General features: G+C 42.3%; 1 protein-coding gene across 3 annotated transcripts in view; it reads left to right on the forward strand.

Moving 5' to 3' along the window:
- wdfy3 (WD repeat and FYVE domain containing 3) overlaps nt 1-17,168 on the forward strand; it is a 271,504-nt gene that overhangs the window by 228,275 nt on the left and 26,061 nt on the right. For all 3 annotated transcript variants that reach the window (XM_078402045.1, XM_078402054.1, XM_078402063.1), the window contains 6 exons: nt 389-495; nt 1,939-2,092; nt 4,482-4,573; nt 5,480-5,692; nt 14,779-14,926; nt 15,609-15,763. In XM_078402045.1, coding sequence (XP_078258171.1) covers nt 389-495; nt 1,939-2,092; nt 4,482-4,573; nt 5,480-5,692; nt 14,779-14,926; nt 15,609-15,763 — 869 coding nt within the window. The remainder of the gene's footprint in view (nt 1-388; nt 496-1,938; nt 2,093-4,481; nt 4,574-5,479; nt 5,693-14,778; nt 14,927-15,608; nt 15,764-17,168) is intronic.

The raw sequence follows: 17,168 nt of genomic DNA on the forward strand, positions 1-17,168 counted from the left end.
AACTACGATGCAATGGAACTTTATTCCAGGAGGGAAATTGGTCTGCCAACAGTCATAAAACACAACAAGATACATGAAACATGAAATTAAAATGACAAGTGGAAAATCCAGGAATGTGGATGTGCAAAGATTGGGGAGTGGGTGTGGGGGTGGGGGAGGGGGAAGGGGTGCCAGTCTACCCCACGACAGACGGTGGAGGAGTTATGCAGTTTGATAGCCACAGGGAAAAAGGATCTCCTGTGGCATTCTGTTCCACATCTGTTGCTGTCATCAAATAAAATATTTTAAAATACTAGTGGTTTGTAAGTTTGAATTTGATGGAATGGGGATGCATTTTATGGACAATGTTTGCTGGTGATTTGGTGTGTAATTTGTATTCTGTTTATAGGTGAGACACCAGCATATCACTATGGTACACATTATTCTTCTGCCATGATTGTAGCTTCTTATCTAGTAAGAATGGAGCCATTCACTCAAATATTTCTCCGACTCCAGGTAATTATAAGATTATTAAGATTATTAAGGGGTTGGACACGTTAGAGGCAGGAAACATGTTCCCAATGTTGAGGGAGTCCAGAACCAGGGGCCACAGTTTAAGAATAAGGGGTAGGCCATTTAGAACGGAGATGAGGAAAAACATTTTCAGTCAGAGAGTTGTGAATCTGTGGAATTCTCTGCCTCAGAAGGCAGTGGAGGCCAATTCTCTGAATGCATTCAAGAGAGAGCTAGATAGAGCTCTTAAGGATAGCAGAGTCAGGGGGTATGGGGAGAAGGCAGGAACGGGGTACTGATTGAGAATGATCAGCCGTGATCACATTGAATGGTGGTGCTGGCTCATTGTCTATAAATGTCAAGCATTTATCAAGTAATTAAGAACCTAAGAAATAGCAGCAGGAGTAAACTATTTAGCTATTTGTGTTTGCTGTACCATTCATTATGGACATAAGAAAGTAAGAGCAGGAGTAGGCAACAGCTGCTTCAAACCTCCCCGCCATTCACTCTGATCTGCCCCAGGCCTCATCTCTTCTATAACTGTTCTCCTTTGCCGGTTATTCCCAAATCTTTCAAAATTGTATTTACTTCCTCTTTAAACACCTCCAACAGTCAAGCTCCACTATGCTTTGGGGTAGAGAATTCCAGACATTCACCGCCCTCTGTGAAAAGATGTTCCGATACACACTGTTTAAAATGACTGTCCCCTAATCTTATAACTATGTTCCCCCCATTTGAGATTCTCCTAGCAGTGGAAGCATCTCGACATCTTTCCTGCCTTGCCTCTTAAGGGTCCTGTATGTTTCAATAAGATTACCTAAATTGCAAAGAATACAACTCTAATTTCTACGGTTTTCAAAAGATTTTAGATCATGACTGATCTTTCATCTCGGTTCCACTTTCCGTTAGTAACTTTTTTGGATCTTATAACATCCTAAAAAGTCCATCAATCTTGAATGTAGTCGGAGATTGAACTTCCACCATTTTACAGATTCATTATTCTCTGGACGAGGAAATTTCTTCTTATCTCAGTTGTGAATGGCTGTTCCATTATCTTGAAGCAGTGACTCAGATTTCTCACCCCAACCCCTCCAAACAGGGGAAACATATCTGCATATTCCTGTCATGCTCTATGAGCATTTTGTGTGTTTCAGTGAGAACAACCTCTTTCTTCTCACAGGCAATATTCTTCATGTTGCCTCATTAGACAGACCCCCACACCAAGAATCAATCCGGCAAACCTTCAGTGCACTATGTCTCTATTGCAACTAGGAAGATCAAACCTGCATATAGGTGATGTGTTATCAGCACTGTATAAAATTACGGTAACAATTAAAGCTGCCACCATTAGGTGAATGTATCTGGGTTTCAATAAATGAGGGAGAATAACTTCTTTTGAATTCCTGAATTTTTGTCATGTTTCTTACTTGTGTCTTCTTCTCTCAGGGTGGTCATTTTGATCTAGCTGATCGAATGTTTCACAGTGTTCGGGAGGCCTGGTACTCAGCATCCAAACACAATATGGCAGATGTGAAAGAACTCATTCCAGAATTCTTTTACCTTCCAGAGTTTCTCCTAAATTCCAACAACTTTGATCTAGGTAAGACTGTTGGAACAGTTCATAAAGATTACAGGATTAATCAACTCTATACTTTTTTAGAGTTTTCAAGCCTCCAGTCCATCTGAGCAGAACTTCTTAAAAAGGTTGCAAAATGAATGAATTTGCCATTTATAAATAATCATACCATACCATGAATAAATAAGGTGTTGTACTAATTAAGTAGTTTTAGAAGTCATCACAGTTGAAATTTATAAAAATGTTCCTATTATACACAGCAAGGACCAAATAACCAGCTAATCTTAATTTTATAGTTAGTTTTTATTCCCGGGAAAGAGGGATCCTGCTGAGACCAAACTCTAGCAGGAAGGCTAACTGATTTCAGTGACTGTTACGCCATTCTTTCTGTTAGAACTGCAAATATAATTGTAAGCTTTCAGCATAATTAGAAAGCAGTTGTATTGTTTAAGGAAATTGTACGGTTGCATAAGATCTTGGACAAGGTTGTGAAGTGTCATTAGTGTTAGAGAACCCATTAATTTTTCACAAAGTTTCAACATCTTTTTAGCCTCATGCTGGTTATGATGGGCTGTATTTTAGGGTGTAAACGTAAGCATGTTCCATAGTAAAGGAGTACAAATCTTTCCAATGGATTTCAAGTTGATAATGCCTGACATTGCCTGCGTTTCACCTCTATCAGCAGAGCCCTGAGCGAATATTCCACAATCTGACAGTTCTAATGAGCTGAGGGTTTTGATGGAGATTGCAGGCTTTGAGTTTCCATTCACAACAGACAGTAAATCGTTACAAGTATATCCTGAATTTCAGAAGGTCCTTATAAACCACTCCATACTGCAGCCATTGATCATAGAGATGCTTCTGTTGTTATCTATATATATATATATATATATATATTTCTAAAACTCTAATCTTGCATTTATCTATGTACATGCACCGATCAGCCAAAATATTATGACCTGATGAGGCAAAACATTATGACCACCTGCCTAATATGCTGTTGGTCCGCGTGTGCAGCCCCATACGCAGCAGGGTACAATGCACTGTGTATTGCGACGCATTCCTCCCGTGACCACCATTAAAATTTTCTGTGACGTGCAACAGTAGACCTTCTGTCGGTTCGGACCAGACTGGATAGCCTTCGTTGCCCTCCGGCATCAATGAGCCTTGGGCCCCCAACATCCTGTCGCCGGTTTGTGGGTTGTCCCTCCTCGGACCCCTGTCGGTAGGTACTCACCACTGCTGACCGGGAGCACCCCACAAGCCTTGCCGTTTCAGAGATGCTCTGACACAGTCTTCTGGCCCTTGTCAAAGTAGCTCAGGTCTTTACTCCTGCCCATTTCTCCTGCATCCAAACCATTAACTTCAAGAACTGAGTGTTCATTTGCTGCCTAATATATCCCACCCCTTGACAGGTGCCATTGTAACAAGATAACCAATGTTATTCACTTCGCCTGCAGTGGTCATAATGTTTTAGCTGTGTGTGTGTATATATATATATGTGTGTGTGTGTGTGTGTATATGTATATATATGTATGTATATATATATATATATGTGTGTGTGTATGCATGTTCCCGAAATACAACAAAAACGGTACACGATAGCGCAACGGGTTTAGGGCCACCTTACTCACCATTGGCCTGCGGCGTGCAGCAGAAAGTTTCGTTCAAATTGTTGTTATATTTTAAAAGTTATTCACTTTTTAAACTTTATACTGTGAATTGCCCCGGCAGCCACGCCTGCGCAGTTGGGGCCCATTGATCTAATACTTACGTGTTCATCTGGCGTCACAATGGTAAGATGGCGGCCAGATCCACGCGTGCGCAGTTGTGGGAGGGTTGCCGGGGAGGACCGGCGCACGTCCCGGCATGCCCCATGCCTGACCTTCCTCCCGTAGTGCAGCGCGGCATCAGAGAGAAGGTCAAAGAAGATGGCCGCCTGCAGGACGAACATGCGGCGGCGCCTTGCGGCTGCTCTCCTGCTGTTGGCCGCAGCGATGGCCACCCGGGGCCGGGGTGAGTGGTTCCCTCGCCCCTTTCCTCTCCCCTCCCGCTCCTCACTGCCCGGTGCCCGCGTCCGCTTGTTGCCGTACCGCCCGGCCTGCGGCAAGCGGGTTGAGGCGGCTGCCATGGGCGTGCAGGGCTTCCAGGAGTACATGGAGAAACACTGCCAACGCCGTGTTGCAGGTGGAGCTGCAGAAGCTGGCCCGCGGCAGCCTGGTGGGTGGAGGCCGCAACCGGCCGCCGCACAGCCCGCTCCACCTGCTGCTCAGTTACTAAAGAACCCTTAGTAACAATGGGACCCAACGAGTCCACGGGTTGTCTAGTTGTATAATATGAGTAAATGCAGGTAGTGGAATTTTTCATTTACAAATAATAGATTTCCTCAACATTTATGATTTTCCACATCTAGGTTTTAAGCAGAATGGCACAAAATTGGGAAGTGTGTTGCTACCACCATGGGCAAAAGGAGACCCAAGAGAATTCATCAGAGTTCACCGTCAGGTAAAGTATTGATGTTTCTATTTAATATCTAGGACATACAACTTCACACTGATGTGTGTAGGAAGGAACTGCAGATGCTGGTTTACACCGAAGGTAGACACAAAAACCTGGAGTAACTCAGCAGACCAGGCAGCATCTCTGGAAAAAAGGAACAGGTGACGTTTCTGGTCAAGACCCTTCAGATGGATCTCAACCTGAAACGTCATCTATTCTTTTTCTCCAAAGATGCTGCCTGACACGTTGAATTACTCCTTCTTTTTGTGTCTGTTTTCACACTGAAGTTGTTTGTTTCAGAGTATTTACATGGTTTATCTTGTTTACATTTAAATCTGTACCTCATTTTGAAACAATCGACGGACGTGCATTTTTTGGTCAAATACTATTACAGGAAATAAAAGGAAATAATGGAGAGCAAATTATTCCATGTTGGCTTTCTTTATCACATTATACTGGTCCCCAACCAATGTGCTATGTTTGGTAATTTTGCCTGTTTTAATCTAGGATGCTGATTGAAATTACTTTCAATATAAATTCAAGGAAACTGGTGTTCTAATTCTAGTTCTGGAGAACAGCTCTGTTCAGCCTCTCTATATAATCAGTTTTGCTCCAGTGGTTCTGATTAATTTGCTTGAGGAAACCTAATGCATCTTGCATGGAATTCTCTTGTTTATTGACGTGGCCATTACAGCCTCAGTTATTGTAGCCTATGTGAGTAATTTCCTAATCCAAAGAATAGGCAATTGGAACAAGCACATTAAAAAATTACAATATAACAATATGTTCCCTAAATTTACTGACTTTCTTTAGTTATGACAAATGACTATAGATATTTTAAAATATGCAGACTTTACCCGACTGGATTAATTAGATTTCATACTGTAATTTAGATTTATCCTTTTGTTTCAGGCACTGGAATGTGACTATGTCAGTTCACATCTGCACGAGTGGATCGACTTGATCTTTGGATATAAACAACAAGGTGTACCTGCAGTAGAAGCAGTCAATGCTTTCCATCATCTCTTTTATGAAGGACAGGTCGACATTTATAATATCAATGATCCTCTCAAAGAAACCGCAACTATTGGGTTCATCAATAATTTTGGACAGATTCCCAAACAAGTAAGCACTGTATTCTGCATTTTACGTTGCTCATGTGCTGAAAACATGTTCAGAAGATACTGGATTTTATGTTCCAAATGAGGGTATATACGAGTATATATGAGTTTCCTTTCTTCCCATGTATATTCTGTCTTGATGAGATCTTAATTGAACTTTTCTGGTGTTACTCTGAAATACCCTCCTGTTGTGGTTGAGGTTTTGGGTCTGCACTGGTATTACATCATGTCAGCATACTGAAGATGGATGGTTGAGTATATTGAGAGTATAAGCACAATCTTGTCCCCATCACATATTAGACAGTGAATAAATTGCTAAACACCGAACCCTGACCCTCAACCATGCTTTGTTTACGGTCAGGCTCGGCCAATCCAACACTTTCCTGACATACTTTCCATCCAGACTCGACAAACATAAATTCATCTAAAATTCTGCAGCTAGTCCATATCAAGTATAATTACATTCATTGTCACGTGTTGAATTAACTGTTTCCCCGGTCGTTGAATATTAGTTTAAAAATGTCATCTTCTTGTATTGAAATCTCTTTTTGGATTAGCCCTCCATCTTGCTCGAACTTTTATAATCCTACAAGAGTGTAATTTTTTCCTATCTCTCCTCTATCCTGTGAACACTGAATAACAGTTACTTGCTAATCAAGGGAGCAAAGTATAGTTAACCCCTAAACTTCACTTGTCTGAAATACCATCCAAGTGTTGTAATCTACTAATTCTAAAATTCGACTCGTCTTACCCACGACAATCATAATGCTTGTCTATGCTAATCCCATTTCCCTGCATTAGGCCTGTGTCCCTCTATGACTTCCCTGTCTAAGTACCTATCCAAATAATCTTTAAACACTGTAATTGTATCTACTTCTACCATCTCTCCTGGCAGCTCAACCCAGATAATCACCTCCCTCTATGGGAAAAGCTTGCCCCTCAGATCTACTCTAATGCTCCCCTGCCCTGGGGCTAAAGGTACTCTGTCTGTCTATCCAATTGATGCCCCCCATCTATATGTACATCTATCTTATTAAAAGTCAGATCTTGTTAATATATATGTATATATATTTGATTTAGCTGATTTCTCAAAAACGGTGAACCGTAGCGCCACGATTTTGCACAGCCTTAATCACCACGCGGACAGCTGCTGGAAAATGATATTTTTATTTAATTCGGTCGCATATTTTTTAAGTTACAGAGGTTTTAAAGTGCTGCCCCCCCTGATTTATCGGTTTTAAAGAAGGGGGGCGCTGTGGTGCGGATTTAGTTTTCAGCGTGTGTATGTCTGCGATTTCGGCTGATTTCGGGAAAACGGTAAGCCATAGCGCCACGATTTCTGCACCGCCTTAATCACACCGCTGGACGCTTGCCGAAAATGATGTTTTTATTTAATTCGGTCGTATATTTGTTAAGTTACAGAGATTTAAAAGTCAATACTTTTTTTTCTCAGTTATTTCGGCTGATTTCGGAAAAAACGGTGAACCGTAGTGCCACGATTTTTGCACCGCCTTCATCACCGCGCTGAATGCTGCTGGAAAATGATATTTTTATTTGATTCGGTCGCGTATTTTTTAAGTTACAGAGGTTTTAGTAAAAATAAATTAAAAAACAGCCGTTTTTTCAATTGCCTTCAGCGTGTGACGTCAAAAAGCTCGCGCAACCCCCCTCCTACTGATTTATTGAAGGCTTTCAGCGTGGCGCTGCTGTGCGTCTGTGCGTATGGGCTCTCCTCTCCTCTCTCCCCTTCTCTCCTCTCTCCCACACCCGGGAGACCCTCTCCCCACTATCCCCCCCCCCCCCACGGACCTTTCACTAATGCGCACCCCCCCCCCCCCCCGGAACTTTCACTGATGCGCTTCCCCCCCCCCCCCCCGGGACCTGTTGGTGCTGGGGGCAAGAGAGAGTAGGGGAAAGGGGTGTGCTGGGGAAAGGGGGGAGAGTAAGAGTGTGTCTGGGGGAGAGAGAATGGTGGCAGGGTCTGAGAATGGGGACTGGGGAGGGGGACAACAGGGGTCGTCCGGAGGGGGCTTGGTGGTGGGGGAAATGGGGATACTGGGAAAAGGGGAGGTCTTGGGGAAAGGGGGGGTGTGGGGAGAGTAAAATTGGGCTTGGGGGAGGAGAGAATGGGGGGGGGGGTGGGAATGGGCCCAACGGGCCCTCTTCGCTAGTATATTGCTAAAACTCTCATCTTGTTAATATACGTATTTGTTCCCGAGGTACAGCCGAAATGGTACACAATAGTGTGACAATTTTAGGCCCACCTTACTCACCATTGGCCTGCGGTTCAAGTGGTTGTTATATATTTTTTAATTTTCACTTTTTAAACTTTAATAAAACACTTTTTAAACTTTAATAAATTTGATTGCCTCTACCACCTCCCCCCCCCCCCCCCCCCACATGGAGTCTGGCGTGTCCTGATTGGCTACCTCCGTGTTTGACGTCACAATAGGAACCCAACGGGTCCACGCATGCGCAATTGGGGCCCATTGATCTAATACTTATGTAAGATGGCCGCCGGATCCGCGCGTGCACAGTTGAGGGAGGGTTGCCGCTCGGAGGGGGACGGGACCCGCCCGAGTGACAGCAGTGGCGGCCAATGGGGGGGGGGGGGGGAGAGTTCTCCTGCGCACGGGGTTGGAGAGTGAATGGCTCCCTCTCCCCTTTTCTCTCCCCCCTCACCGGCCCCCGGCCCCGGGAGTGTTTTAAGGGGGGTTGAGGGGGGATGGTGGGTGTGTGTCTTCAGCTGGGGGAGGGTTGTTGGGCCCGCAGGAGAGGTTTGGACGGAGGGTTGCCGGGCTCGCTGGAGAGATTTGGGCCCAACGGGTCCATGCCTGGCTAGTAATTTTATAAATCTCTATAAGATCACCATTCACCTTCATATGTTCCAATGAGAATAAATCTAGACTATTCAATCTCTTCCAATAATCGCAGCCCTACATTTCAGGTAACATCTTGGTGAATCTCTTTTGCATTCTGTCCACTGCTACTTCATTCTTCCTATAATGTGGTGACCAGAACTAGACAATATTCCAAATGAGGTCTACAACTGCAGCATGACCTTCCAACTCTTACACTCAATATTCCAGTCAATGAATGCAAGCATAACAAATGTCTTCTTAACCACTCTGTTCACATCCATCACCAGATTCAGTGAGCTGTGCGCTTGCATCCCCAGGTTCCCCTCCACATAAACGCTGTTAAATTCACTGTCATTCACTTGTATATGTCTTATCAGCATTTAAGTTTAACCTCAGTTTAGTTTATTGTCAGGAGTACAGAGGTACAGTGAAAAGCTTTTTTTGCACGCTGTCCAGTCAGCAGAAAGACAACACATGATTACAATTGAGCCATTTACAGTGTATAGATACATGATAAGGGGATAACGTTTAGTGCAAGGTAGAGCCAGCAAGGTCCAATCAAGGATAGTCAGAGAGTCACCAAAGAGGTAGATAGTAGTTCAGCACTGCTCTCTTGTTTTTGTAGGATGATTCAGTTGCCAGATAACAGCTGGGAAGAAACTGTCCCTTAATCTGGAGGTGTGTGTTTTCACACTTCTATACCTTTTGCCTGAGACTTCCCAAAGTGCATTATATCCTGCCTATCTAGATTAATTCCATCTGCCACTGCCCTGCTCAACCTTCCAGATCATCTATGCCCCTTTGTATCCTGAGACAATGTTCTTTGCTATCCACAACTCCAGCACATTGCATCTTGTTTGCAAACTTACTAATCAGGTCAACTACATTCTCACCCAAGACATTTAAGTACACTACAACAAAGATCCTAGCACCTGTCTTTATGGTGCACGCAAAGATCCCAGCACCAGTCCCTGTATTACGTAGGGACATGTTCTATTATTTCAGTAGCAAGTTACTGTTTTCTTTTACCTTTTTCTCAAGACAAGATCATATCTTGTTTCCTGAGTTATAGATCTTTTCTCTTAACTGGAATCCCAGGTGAGCATCACTTCATAATTTGCACATGGCCAATTTGGAGCCAAGAGCTGAGGTCCTTGATACTAGTTTTTTAAAAAACTGGAATCTGACACTACAAGTATTTTTTGTCTTTTTCCATGGAGTTCACCTGAATTACAGTCAGTGTTTACCACAATGGCTGAGCACTAACTCATCTGTTAAATCCGGCCTGTTCATAGTTACTTAGACTGAATACAAATGGCACTTTGCCTGGATGGGAAACTTCGAGCATGATGCAACAAGACTTTGGCAACAAATAGACATAGGAAGGCTCTCTGCCGAGGCACAACCCTGGAATTAATTGACAGCCTTTGATAGAAAGGGGACAGAATTCTGTCCTGTTGAATTCATGTTCATAAGTATTAGGACCAGAATTAGGCCATTCGGCTTATCAAGTCTACACCATTCAATCATGGCTGATCTATCTCTCCCTCTCAACCCCATTTTCCTGCCTTCTCTCCATAACCCTTGAAACCCATACTAATGAATAATCTACCTATTTCTGCCTTGAAAATATCCATTGATGGCCTCCACAGCCTTCTGTGTCAATGAACTCTACAGATTCACCGCCCTCCTTATCTCCTTTCTAAAGGAACATCCTTTTATTCTGAGGCTATGACCTCTGGTTCTGGACTCTCTCAATAGTGGAAATATCCTCACCATATCCATTCCTTTCCACATCACATATGTGAAGATTTTTCTTTAAATATTTGGGACTTCAAACATTTAAATGCTATTCACATTTAAAAAGAAAAGAAACATGAACAAATAACTTCAAGCCAAAGTTGAATATTTAAAAAATAACATGATTACCTTCCCTATTTCCAGTGTGTAAATGCCACGTGACCAGTCATATTTGTTCTCTAATACTACACAAATATTGTCAGCATAACACAGAATAATTTCACTTGAAGTCATATATACAGTACAAAACAATATACCTGTAATACTTTCAGAATTAGAAGAGATGTATTCCACAATTTTTCACATTTTTGGTCCTTAAGAATAGAGCATACTCAATTGAGCATACGAGATTGATCCCTGGGATGGTGGGACTGACATATGAGGCAAGATTGAAAAGACTAGGCTTGTATTCACTGGAGTTTAGAAGGATGAGAGGGGATCTTATAGAAACATATAAAATTATAAAAGGACTGGACAAGCAACTTGCAGGAAAAATGTTCCCAATGTTGGGCGAGTCCAGAACCAGGGGCCACAGTCTTAGAATAAAGGGGAGGCCATTTAAAACTGAGGTGAGAAAAAACTTTCACCCAGAAAGTTGTGAATTTGTGGAATTCTCTGCCACAGAGGGCAGTGGAAGCCAAATCACTGGATGGATTTAAGAGAGAGTTAGATAGAGCTCTAGGGGCTAGTGGAATCAAGGGATATGGGGAGAAGGCAGGCACAGGGTATTGATTGGGGACGATCAGCCATGATCACAATGAATGGCGGTGCTGGCTCAAAGGGCCGAATGGCCTCCACCTACACCTATTTTCTATGGTTCTATGTTTCAATTGAAAAATTTTGCATTCTATTTTAGTGAGATTATTATTTTCCACTTACTAAGAAGAAAGAAAGAATTTCTATTAAAAGTATTGTTGGTTTATTTGATTACTGATTCTATTTTAATAAAGTTAAGAAATCTTCCAAGTATTTTAGTTGAGACTTCTATGATGAATTAAAAATGTTACTGATCTATTATGGCTGAGGGACTGGTGCAGAGAGCAGGGATTTAGATTTCTGGACCACTGGGATCTCTTCTGGGCTAGGGGTGACTTGTACAAAAGGGACGGGTTGCATCTTAACAGCAGGGGGACAAACATTCTGGCAGGCAGGTTTGCTAGTGTGACACCTGTGGCTTTAAACTAAGTAGTGGGGGGGAGGGGTTAACAAATTGTGAATATGAAGATGAGGTAAAAGGGAATACAGGAGATATTGCAAAAGACTCTAGGAAGAATGGGAACAGAAGTTCCAGAGCGGAAAAGAAATTAAGGGCAGGGCCAATTGTGAACGATGTGAGAGGGGAGGTAAATACAGAAGTTAAAGTGTTGTACTTAAATGCGCGTAGTATAAAAAATAAAGTGGATGAGCTTGAGGCTCAGTTAGTCATGGGCAAGTATGATGTTGTAGGGATCACTGAGACATGGCTACAAGAGGACCAGGGCTGGGAACTGAATATTCAGGGGTACACAACGTATAGAAAAGACAGACAGGTGGGCAGAGGGGGTGGGGTTGCTCTGATGGTAAGGAATGATATTCATTCCCTTGCAAGGGGTGACATAGAATCAGGAGATGTTGAATCAGTATGGATAGAAATGAGAAATTGTAAGGGTAAAAAGACCCTAATGGGAGTTATCTATAGGCCCCCAAACAGTAGCCTCGACTTAGGGTGCAAGTTAAATCAGGAGATAAAATTGGCGTGTCAAAAATGTAATGCTACGGTGGTTATGGGAGATTTCAACATGCAGGTAGACTGGGAAAATCAGGTTGGAAATGGACCCCAGGAAAGAGAGTTTGTAGAGTGCCTTCGAGATGGATTCTTAGAACAGCTTGTACTGGAGCCTACCAGGGAGAAGGCAATTCTGGATTTAGTGTTGTGTAATGATCCTGATCTGGTAAGGGGACTAGAGGTAAAAGAGCCATTAGGAGGCAGTGATCACAACATGATAAGTTTTACTCTGCAAATGGAAAGGCAGAAGGGAAAATCGGAAGTGTCGGTATTGCAGTATAGCAAAGGGGATTACAGAGGCATGAGGCGGGAGCTGGCCAAAATTGATTGGAAGGAGGCCCTAGCAGGGAAGACGGTAGAACAGCAATGGCAGGTATTCCTGGGAATAATGCAGAGGTTGCAGGATCAATTTATTCCAAAGAGGTGGAAAGACTCTAAGGGGAGTAAGAGACACCTGTGGCTGACAAGGGAAGTCAGGGACAGCATAAAAATTAAGGAGAGGAAGTATAACATAGCAAAGAAGAGTGGGAAGACAGAGGATTGGGACTCTTTTAAAGAGCAACAAAAGTTAACTAAAAAGGCAATACGAGGAGAAAAGATGAGGTACGAGGGTAAACTAGCCAATAATATAAAGGAGGATAGCAAAAGTTTTTTTAGGTACGTGAAGAGGAAAAAAATAGTCAAGGCAAATGTGGGTCCCTTGAAGACAGAAGCAGGGGAATTTATTATGGGGAACAAAGAAATGGCAGACGAGTTAAACCGTTACTTTGGATCTGTCTTCACTGAGGAAGATACACACAATCTCCCAAATGTTCTAGGGGCTGGAGAACCTAGGGTGATGGAGGAACTGAAGGAAATCCACATTAGGCAGGAAATGGTTTTGGGTAGACTGATGGGACTGAAGGCTGATAAATCCCCAGGGCCTGATGGTCTGCATCCCAGAGTACTTAAGGAGGTGGCTCTAGAAATAGTGGAAGCATTGGAGATCATTTTTCAATGTTCTATAGATTCAGGATCAGTTCCTGTGGATTGGAGAATAGCAAATGTTATCCCACTTTTTAAGAAAGGAGGGAGAGAGAAAACGGGTAATTATAGACCAGTTAGTCTGACATCAGTGGTGGGGAAAATGCTGGAGTCAATTATAAAAGACGAAATTGCTGAGCATTTGGATAGCAGTAACGGGATCGTTCCGAGTCAGCATGGATTTACGAAGGGGAAATCATGCTTGACAAATCTACTGGAATTTTTTGAGGATGTAACTAGGAAAATTGACAAGGGAGAGTCAGTGGATGTGGTGTACCTCGACTTTCAGAAAGCCTTCGACAAGGTCCCACATAGGAGATTAGTGGGCAAAATTAGGGCACATGGTATTGGGGGTAGGGTACTGACATGGATAGAAAATTGGTTAACAGACAGAAAGCAAAGAGTGGGGATAAATGGGTCCCTTTCGGAATGGCAGGCAGTGACCAGTGGGGTACCGCAAGGTTCGGTGCTGGGACCCCAGCTATTTACGATATACATTAATGACTTAGACGAAGGGATTAAAAGTACCATTAGCAAATTTGCAGATGATACTAAGTTGGGGGGTAGTGTGAATTGTGAGGAAGATGCAATAAGGCTGCAGGGTGACCTGGACAGGTTGTGTGAGTGGGCGGATACATGGCAGATGCAGTTTAATGTAGATAAGTGTGAGGTTATTCACTTTGGAAGTAAGAATAGAAAGGCAGATTATTATCTGAATGGTGTCAAGTTAGGAGGAGGGGGAGTTCAACGAGATCTGGGTGTCCTAGTGCATCAGTCAATGAAAGGAAGCATGCAGGTTCAGCAGGCAGTGAAGAAAGCCAATGGAATGTTGGCCTTCGTAACAAGAGGAGTTGAGTATAGGAGCAAAGAGGTCCTTCTACAGTTGTACCGGGCCCTGGTGAGACCGCACCTGGAGTACTGTGTGCAGTTTTGGTCTCCAAATTTGAGGAAGGATATTCTTGCTATGGAGGGCGTGCAGCGTAGGTTCACTAGATTAATTCCCGGAATGGCGGGACTGTCGTATGTTGAAAGGCTGGAGCGATTGGGCTTGTATACACTGGAATTTAGAAGGATGAGGGGGGATCTTATTGAAACATATAAGATAATTAGGGGATTGGACACATTAGAGGCAGATAACATGTTCCCAATGTTGGGGGAGTCCAGAACAAGGGGCCACAGTTTGAGAATAAGGGGTAGGCCATTTAGAACGGAGATGAGGAAGAACTTTTTCAGTCAGAGGGTGGTGAAGGTGTGGAATTCTCTGCCTCAGAAGGCAGTGGAGGCCAGTTCGTTGGATGCTTTCAAGAGAGAGCTGGATAGAGCTCTTAAGGATAGCGGAGTGAGGGGGTATGGGGAGAAGGCAGGAACGGGGTACTGATTGATAGTGATCAGCCATGATCGCATTGAATGGCGGTGCTGGCTCGAAGGGCTGAATGGCCTACTCCTGCACCTATTGTCTATTGTCTATTGTCTATTGTCTATTGAAAACATTCCTAGTTCTCAACACAGTAGATATATGTTATGCTTGGCCATGATATTATCTTACATTTGATACTGGAAGCTTTATAAAGAGAAGGACATGTAAAGTGAAGTTCACTGAAATGAAAATGTATTTAATCGCTTTCTTTTCCCTCCTAACAGTTATTTAAAAAGCCGCATCCGCCAAAAAGAACAAGGAGCAGGATTAATGGAGACACATCCGTTGCACCATCCTCTCTGAGCTGTGCCATGGATAAGGTCTTCTTTCATCATTTGGATAATCTTAGACCATCATTGGCACCTGTCAAAGGTACCAGTTATTTGCATATTCAAAACTCCTCATATTTTGTAAGATTTTTTTATTAAGAAAGAATTTCTAGATTAAGCGTATTTGAAGATGACCACTGATAAATGTGATTCACATTCCTACTTATCACCATTTTCTGCATTTTTGGCAAGATGTATGTTTCTCTTAAAATGTTTTGCTTATTACTTAAGTTGTTTTATCCAAAATAGTGCCCAGCATTGTCCTGGCAAATATACTGGTATTTCTGATTGTTTGGCCCCTGCTGTACTGGTGTTTTTATTTATTCTGCAATATCTAAGTGAGATTTATAGTGATGAAATCTGTATTAAAACTGCCTAAAACCTGCTGCTCAAAGGGCTTTGAGTGCCAGCAGGTGGAGACCTTTTACAAATTGGTCTTGGTCCCAGTTTGTTCATTGACTCTCATTTTGCTTCTAGTTATATTCAATAAGAGGTGCAGTGGAATGAAACTTATTCAATTAAATAAGACTGCGTTTAAATATTAGAATATTAAATTTTATAATGACTACACATCTTTCAACCATGAGTCCTTTATCTTTTTTTATAGTGTTTTTTTCTTTTTTCAATTTACTTTGCTGAATCTCTCCACTGGTCTGCAGAAGTATGCTTGGCTGGCATTGTTTAAATAGGCTTTTTTCTCTCTCTCTCTCTCTCTCTCGCTCCAGAACTTAAGGAACCAGTGGGACAGATCATTTTTACAGAAAAAGGCATTCTAGCAGTAGAACAAAACAAAGTCCTGATTCCTCCCGTTTGGAACAAAACATTTGCCTGGGGATATGCAGATCTTAGTTGCAGAGTTGCAAATTATGAATCTGATAAGGTATGTGTCAAGATCTTTATTAAATTTGATGCTCTCTCATAAGCAGTTTCCACAGTAAAGTAAAAACTTGGTTATTATTTTCCAAATATTAACATTTCAGATTCAAAAAGCGTCTCCAAAACATTTTGTAATTCAGTCCACATATAGTTCCTGACTTGCTGAGTGTTTCCAATATTTTCTGCTTTTACTTCAGATTTACATCAAATGCATTTTAAAAATTAATTTTTCACTCCAATACTTAATTTCTGTACAGTTTATTTTTACATTTTAAGATGACACAATGGCACAACTGGAAGAGACTGCTTCACAATGCCAGTGATATGGGTATGATCCCAACTTCAGGCGTTGTCTGTGTCAAGTTTGCACATTCTCACTGTGACTACGTGGGTTTCCTCTGGGTTCTTCAGTTTTAAACATAGAAACATAGAAAATAGGTGCAGGCGTAGACCATTCGGCCCTTCGAGCCAGCACTGCCATTCAATATAATCATGGCTGATCATCCAAAGTCAGTACCCTGTTCCTGCTTTCTTCCCATATCCCTTGATTCCATTAACCCTAAGAGCTATATCTGACTCAATAGACAATAAATTCTCTTGAAAACATCCAGTGAATTGGCTTTGACTGCCTACTGTGGCAGAGAATTCCACATTTCTCCCACATCATATACAGAAGTGCCAGCTGTATTCTAAAGAGACAATGGTGTCTAATTACTCTGGGGAAATGTCATGTAAACAGGGTTTTTTTTGCCCACAGTGTAGGGACTGGATGCGAACTAGGGATTACACTGATCTATTGCGAATTGGTGGTCGGCATAGACTCAGTCTGAAGATGGGTCCCGACCCAAAACATCGCCTATCCATGTTCTCCAGAGATGCTGCCTGACCGGCTGAGTTACTCCAGCACTTTGTGTTTGTTTTCGTGAACCAGCATCTGCATTTCCTTGTGTCTGCATTTTACTGCTCCACTGCAAAACCTCCTCAAGGTTTCCCTACTTTGAATAGTTTATCCTCCTCCCTCTGACCCTTTCTCACGGTTTGCCCTCTGTGATTATTGCTGCTGTCCTGCTCTTTGAACAGTCTGAAGGTTCCTGTCACCATATTCTTCAGAGATGCTGCCTGACCCGCTGGGTTACTCCAGCACTTTTTGTCTTTAACTGTTTTACAGTAATTTTTTTTTAACTCCCAAGAAAGAGTACAACATGATAGTTGCATTCCTAAGAAACCCTACATTATAGAAAATTGCATTATAAACACAATTGAAAAACACAATTGTGTCAATGGGGGATAGGGTTTAGAGACTGGAGAGCTTAAAACTTGGAATAACTAAGTTATTTTTCCTACAGGATTTTCTAAAGTTATTTTTCCTACAGGATTTTTAAATTTTTTATATAATTTATATAATTATA

This window comes from Rhinoraja longicauda, chromosome 1, assembly GCF_053455715.1.
Source record: "Rhinoraja longicauda isolate Sanriku21f chromosome 1, sRhiLon1.1, whole genome shotgun sequence".
Taxonomy (NCBI): Eukaryota; Metazoa; Chordata; class Chondrichthyes; order Rajiformes; family Arhynchobatidae; genus Rhinoraja; species Rhinoraja longicauda.